General features: G+C 38.9%; 1 protein-coding gene across 5 annotated transcripts in view; it reads left to right on the top strand.

Annotated features, from left to right (window-relative positions):
* Positions 1-7,500, top strand: part of LOC128701931 (RYamide receptor) — a 158,381-nt gene that overhangs the window by 79,051 nt on the left and 71,830 nt on the right. For 3 of the 5 annotated variants that reach the window (XM_070101452.1, XM_053795897.2, XM_070101453.1), the window contains exon 2: positions 5,590-7,100. In XM_070101452.1, coding sequence (XP_069957553.1) covers positions 6,591-7,100 — 510 coding nt within the window. In that variant the 5' untranslated portion in view covers positions 5,590-6,590. The remainder of the gene's footprint in view (positions 1-5,589; positions 7,101-7,500) is intronic. The other 2 variants (XM_070101451.1, XM_070101454.1) reach the window with 2 other exon arrangements.

Genomic DNA, 7,500 nt, shown 5'->3' with positions numbered 1-7,500 from the left:
CTTGCCAAGACCCTCAAATTTACTTCTCTTACAACCCCATCTATAAATATATTAAACAATCACGGTGACATCACACATCCTTGTTTAAGGCCTACTTTTACTTGGAAATAATCTCCCTCTTTCCTACATACTCTAACTTGAGCCTCACTATCCTCGTAAAAACTCTTCACTGCTTTCAGTAACCTACCTCCCACACCATACACCTGCAACATCTGCCACATTTCCCCCCTATCCACCCTGTCATACGCCTTTTCCAAATCCATAAATGCCACAAAGACCTCTTTAGCCTTATCTAAATACTGTTCACTTATATGTTTCACTGTAAACACCTGGTCCACACACCCCCTACATTTCCTAAAGCCTCCTTGTTCATCTTCTATCCTATTCTCCGTCTTACTCTTAATTCTTTCAATAATAACTCTACCATACACTTTACCAAGTATACTCAACAGACTTATCCCCCTATAATTTTTGCACTCTCTTTTGTCCCCTTTGCCTTTATACAAAGGAACTATGCATGCTCTCTGCCAATCCCTAGGTACCTTACCCTCTTCCATACATTTATTAAATAACTGCACCAACCACTCCAAAACTATATCCCCACCTGCTTTTAACATTTTTATCTTTATCCCATCAATCCCGGCTGCCTTACCCCCTTTCATTTTACCTACTGCCTCACGAACTCACCCCACACTCACAACTGGCTCTTCCTCACTCCTACAAGATGTTATTCCTCCTTGCCCTATACACGAAATCACAGCTTCCCTATCTTCATCAACATTTAACAATTCCTCAAAATATTCCCTCCATCTTCCCAATGCCTCTAACTCTCCATTTAATAACTCTCCTCTCCTATTTTTAACTGACAAATCCATTTGTTCTCTAGGCTTCCTTAACTTTTTTATCTCACTCCAAAACTTTCTTATTTTCAACAAAATTTGTTGATAACATCTCACCCACTCTCTCATTTGCTCTCTTTTTACATTGCTTCACCACTCTCTTAACCTCTCTCTTTTTCTCCCTATACTCTTCCCTCCTTGCATCACTTCTACTTTGTAAAAACTTCTCATATGCTAACTTTTTCTCCCTTACTGCTCTCTTTACATTATCATTCCACCAATCGCTCCTCTTCCCTCCCACACCCACTTTCCTGTAACCACAAACTTCTGCTGAACACTCAAACACTACATTTTTAAACCTACCCAATACCTCTTCGACCCCATTGCCTGTGCTCTCATTAGCCCATCTATCCTCCAATAGCTGTTTATATCTTACCCTAACTGCCTCCTCTTTTAGTTTATAAACCTTCACCTCTCTCTTCCCTGATGCTTCTATTCTCCTTGTATCCCATCTACCTTTTACTCTCAGTGTAGCTACAACTGGAAAGTGATCTGATATATCTGTGGCCCCTCTATAAACATGTACATCCTGAAGTCTACTCAACAGTCTTTTATCTACCAATACATAATCCAACAAACTACTATCATTTCGCCCTACATCATATCCTGTATACTTATTTATCCTCTTTTTCTTAAAATATGTATTACCTATAACTAAACCCCTTTCTATACAAAGTTCAATCAAAGGGCTCCCATTTTCATTTACACCTGGCACCCCAAACTTACCTACCACACCCTCTCTAAAAGTTTCTCCTACTTTAGCATTCAGGTCCCCTACCACAATTACTCTCTCACTTGGTTCAAAGGCTCCTACACATTCACTTAACATCTCCCAAAATCTCTCTCTCTCCTCTACATTCCTCTCTTCTCCAGGTGCATACACGCTTATTATGACCCACTTTTCGCATCCAACCTTTTCTTTAATCCACATAATTCTTGAATTTACACATTCATATTCTCTTTTCTCCTTCCATAACTGATCCTTCAATATTACTGCTACCCCTTCCTTTGCTCTAGCTCTCTCAGATACTCCAGATTTAATCCCATTTATTTCCCCCCACCAAAACTCCCCTACCCCTTCAGCTTTGTTTCGCTTAGGGCCAGGACATCCAACTTCTTTTCATTCATAACATCAGCAATCATCTGTTTCTTGTCATCCGCACTACATCCACGCACATTCAAGCATCCCAGTTTTATAAAGTTTTTCTTCTTCTCTTTTTTAGTGAATGTCTACAGGAGAAGGGGTTACTAGCCCATTGCTCCCGGCATTTTAGTCGCCTCATACGACACGCATGGCTTACGGAGGAAAGATTCTTTTCCACTTCCCCATGGACAATAGAAGAAATAAAGAAGAACAAGAGCTATTTAGAAAAAGGAGAAAAACCTAGATGTATGTATATATATATGCATGTGCGTGTCTGTGAAGTGTGACCAAAGTGTAAGTAGGAGTAGCAAGATATCCCTGTTATGTAGCATGTTTATGAGACAGAAAAAGAAACCAGCAATCCTACCATCATGCAAAACAGTTACAGGTTTCTGTTTCACAGTCATCTGACAGGACGGTAGTACTTCCCTGGATGGTTGCTGTCTACCAACCTATATATGCAATAAGATCACAATAAACAGGTGATTTCAGAATATGCAAAACAACCACTGTGAAAGAATAGAGAAATTCCAAGCGCTTACGTGACTACTCACATTATCATCAAGGAGATTGTTCCTTGATAATGTGAGTAGTCACGAAAGCGCTTGGAATTTCTCTGTTCTTTCACAGTGGTTGTTTTGCATAATATATATATATATATATATATATATATATATATATATATATATATATATATATATATATATATATATATATATATATATATATATATATATATATATATATATATATATATGCAATAAGATCACAGTAAACAGGTGATTTCAAAATATGCAAAACAACCACTCTGAAAGAATAGAGAAATTCCAAGCGCTTTCGTGACTACTCACATTATCAAGGAACTATGAAAGTGAAGCATCCAAGGAAGCTATATAAAGGGGTCGGCCAGCACCTCACTATCAGATCCCATAACGGTTAAACACGTGACGCGCGGCGAGCCAACTTGGATAGGTCCTTTGCAAAATTCACCCCCAAGCTATTTATTTGTCCAGTGTATTATTAAATTCTTCCCAAATTCTATTAATTATAAATAGATCTAATTTATATAAACCAAAGGAAATATTCATATTATTGTCAAAACTGCTTTTTATGAAACAAGATTCAATTATATTCCTGTCGACCATGGACTTGCTTGATACTACTTTCTCAACTTTTTGAAAATCAATTGGATGGTTAAAATCTCTTACATGAATAAATAGAGCATTGGAATCTTGTCCAGTTCTAATGCTATATTTATGTTGTTTTAATCTTAGTTCGAGATTTTTACCAGTTTGACCGTAATAAACTTTATCGCAAATTTTACAAGGAATCTTATAGACACATCCATCAGCATTTTGGGGGGAATTCTTAATCAAAAGTTTTTTTACTGTATCAAGATTTTTGAATACAACTTTAATATTAAAAGTCTTAAGAAGAGAAGGCATATCAACCAAGTTTTCATGGTAAGGGAGAACCAACATATTTTTAGTTGAATAAGGCTGGTTGTCCCTTTTTTGGATTATAAAAAGTGTTCCTAGCAACTTTAAAAGATTTATCAATTACATTTCTTGGATATTTTAAATCATTACCTATTTCATAAATTTTGGATATTTCCTCATCTATGAACTCAGGACTACAAATTCGTAAAGCTCTCAAAAACATTGATGAGAAAACAGACAGTTTGACTCTATCTTGATGCGAGGAATAATAGTGGACATAGGAACAGTTATTTGTAGGTTTCTCTATTCTTTCAGAGTGGTTGTTTTGCATATATATATATATATATATATATATATATATATATATATATATATATATATATATATATATATATATATATATATATATATATATATATATATATATATATATATATTATATTATATTTTTTATTAAAGAATTAGAGAGAAAAAATTGCATGATTGATTTGCTCAATGAAACTAGATCAGTTCGTTGTTTGGGAAGAATTAATATCTATTAAGAGTAATTTATTTTCATATATTGTTACAAATTCAGTTCAAACCAGTTTTCTAACCCATTAATTATTATCCAACCATTATGGCCACTTTAAATTGTATGCAGAATTTCCATTTATTTTTATCAAAGTCCCATCCTAAGTGTATTTAACCCAAAAATTCTTTTGGGAATATCTTAAATGTCTGATTTTGTTTTTTGAGTGGGTGCAAAGGACTTCTACAGGAGAGTCTGAGATTCGCCTCTAATGTTGATAAAATGTGATTCTCATAGTCTTGTGGTTTGTCCACAAGAACACGTTTGTTGGCTGCGCGTCTTGTTGTATAATAGCTGCTTTCTGGGTGTCCATGAGGTTGGGTAGAGTGAAGGATATTGACAATTTTGGGATGGTGTATAAGATGATGCCACGACATCATGGTCAGCGCATCTGAGGAACAATCTTCTCTGCCTACCTGTCTGTATGACTCCCTCTCTCCCTACTCCTCTGTCTGTCTGTCTGTCTGTCTGTCTGTCTCTCTCTCTCTCTCTCTCTCTCTCTCTCTCTCTATCTCTATTTCTTTTTTTTTCTCTCTCTCACTCACTCTCACTCTCTCCTCCTCACACTCAGTCCACCAGAAGATTTAATTTTGCCCCAGAATACATCCACATTCGAGCCCTATTCACGACTGCAGATATTACTTCAATTGGCTTAATACCTCTCCTTGATCTCTTAATATCTCATCCGACCACAGGATTCAATCACCAATACCCAGATACCTTCCCAACTCTCCTTGCTGCAGAATTCATTCTTCTCAATCATCCACATGCACTGATTACACCCCCACATTTTGGATCCTTACTCTCATGGTCATTGCACACACACACACACACACACACACACACATACATACATACACACACACACACACACACACACACACACACACACACACACACACACACACACACACAAACGAGCACACACGTGTATTATATAGTTTTAAGAGAAGGTACGCTAGGGATAGCGACGCAACTAGGGAGTGAATCTGGCAGTTGCAAGTTGAGAGGCAGACCAGGAGCTAAGACCTGACCCCTGCAACATACACACACACACACACATTGTTCTTACTCTTGAATATTCTGCTTCCGCCTGGTGATTTTTTTCTGTCTACTAGCATTTCCTAGCCAGAGTCTCCATTATCTCGTTCATTTATTCTTCTCTCTCTTTCCTGTTACACTGTGTTTAATAATTCTCATACCCATATTGTCACATTATCTTAAATCTTGTTTCTTCCTTCTCTTTACTGATATATTCCTCCCAATGTGTGTGTGTGTGTGTTCTCAGCTATTTGTGGTTGCATAGGTTGAGTCACTACTCCTGGCCCCGCCTCTTCGCTGGTCAGTACTAGTTCCACTCTCTCACTGCTCCATGAGCTCTATCGTATCTATGTGTATGTGTACTCACCTAACTGTTGTTGCAGGGGTCGAGTCACAGCTCCTCTGTGTGTGTGTGTGTGTGTGTGTGTGTGTTTACAACATTTAAATTAAATTCCCTATGAACTTTCGTATACAATACCTTTCTTTCCTTTACAGAGAACTGACAGCGCTGATCACTGAAGAGGATGTTCAGAAGATGCAATGCACATCACATGAAGACTGGCGAATATCAACGTAAAAGACAGTTATAAGATAACCTCAGAGGAAAAGTTATCATAGTAAAGAAGACCGATAACAGATAACCTTGAAGTATCTTGAAATCTCAGCCTGAAGATGAAAAGGAAGAATTCTGGAACAATTCTGGACATCTCAAGAAACGTAAAATCGGCCATCTTAATTTTTTTTAAATATCATGATTACCTTCGTGGCAATTATTTAATTTGAAAAAATCCATTTAAGTAATATCTTTCTTTTTTTAAATTACTAAAAATTATAGTAATCCTTTCATTACCAAGTTGTTACCACGAGCACTTGCGAATTTATTAAGCATTAATGATTTCCATTAGTAAACTAATACCTTATTTTTACATTAGTGTAAAGGGCTAAACCCGTGTGTGCTATTCAGCCCAAAGGGCAATTGGTGGGTCGATCATTCGGCCGCTAATCGTTAGACGGAGATGTAACAACCCATCAGGTGATGTGGACACTGTGGGAGCGACCTTCCTGACGCTGATGGTGAGAAATAGTGCCACAATCCTTTCCGACGGCTTTTGTCATAGTTCATAATCCTGTGGTAGTGAGACCTATGTAGAAAAAAAATAGCAAGGTGTTGTGGAGACCCAGTCCTGAGACCACTAATAGCAGGTCGGTCCCTGAAAAGTTGGGTTGGTCAGGAGGAGTGTGCAAACTGTCTTGCTTTCGGTACGTGGAGTACATGGGAAAAGCAGATAGCAGAGGGCTGGGAAATCCATACATTCTATCTGCTGCGAAGTACTGTCTATTCGACATAGATTAAGGACTAACGTGTATTATCTACGCATCAGAGTCAATGATAGTAAAGCAAAAGGCTCTCTGCTTTGTTGTATGAACTCCTTACCCATACATAGAGACGCAGACTGGCATACAAGCTCTTTGTTTCTCATTTCCTTTGTCTCATTATGACAGTAAACAGCTCGGGCCACATCGAGCTCAACCAGGGCGGTGCTACCTCGGCCGTCCTGACCCCCAGCGTGGAAGACATTCTTGAGCGTTGCAACGAAGAGTTTCTAAGTCTCTGGTACTGGGACAACAAGAGCAGCCTGTGGGAGAATGAGAGCTTCAGCCTGCAGGAGTACTCTCACTGTCAGTACTGCAATATCACCGAGGAGGAGTTGGACATACTCATCTACTCTGGCATTTGCATGCCCTCCCAGTACCCATACATAGCTCTGATTTACAAGATGTACGCGGCTATCTTTCTGTTAGCTCTGGTGGGCAACTCCCTGGTGCTATACACCGTAGCCGCTAACCGCAAGATGCACACGGTTACTAACCTCTTCATCGCTAACCTGGCAGTCGGAGACCTGCTTATTATGGTGCTCTGTGTACCCTTCTCAGTGGCCTCCATCATCGTTCTCCAGTACTGGCCCTTCGGAGAGGTCTTCTGCGTCTTTGTCAATTACTCTCAGGTAACGCACATCATCCTCAAACAGTGCCACATTGGATTCAGCCCTATTCCAATTTTCATCCGTATTGTTACTTTTCCTTCTTTCATTCAGGTACTGCCTGACCAACTGGAAAAAGCCATACCACGGGCGAGGGATAGAACCCACGATCAGAGAGTCATAAAACTCCAGACCGACGGGTTAGCCACTGGACCAGCTGGTTACAATAAGATTAATCCAATTAGGTATATTTATACACCAAAAGAAGATTAGCATAGACACCACAGTGACCACAAACGCAAGATTTTACAGACGAATCTCTGATCGCGGGTTCTTATCCCGCCCGTGTTACAGTTTGCTTGCAATCGTGTAATAACGATTTCGTGAGCCACTGGAACACTCTGCCTTTTCACCCTGCCTGTTT

The sequence above is a fragment of the Cherax quadricarinatus genome, chromosome 77 (assembly GCF_038502225.1).
Source record: "Cherax quadricarinatus isolate ZL_2023a chromosome 77, ASM3850222v1, whole genome shotgun sequence".
NCBI lineage: Eukaryota > Metazoa > Arthropoda > Malacostraca > Decapoda > Parastacidae > Cherax > Cherax quadricarinatus.
The sequence above is the reverse complement of the archived record's forward strand: the minus strand, read 5'-3'. Positions and strand labels throughout refer to the sequence as shown.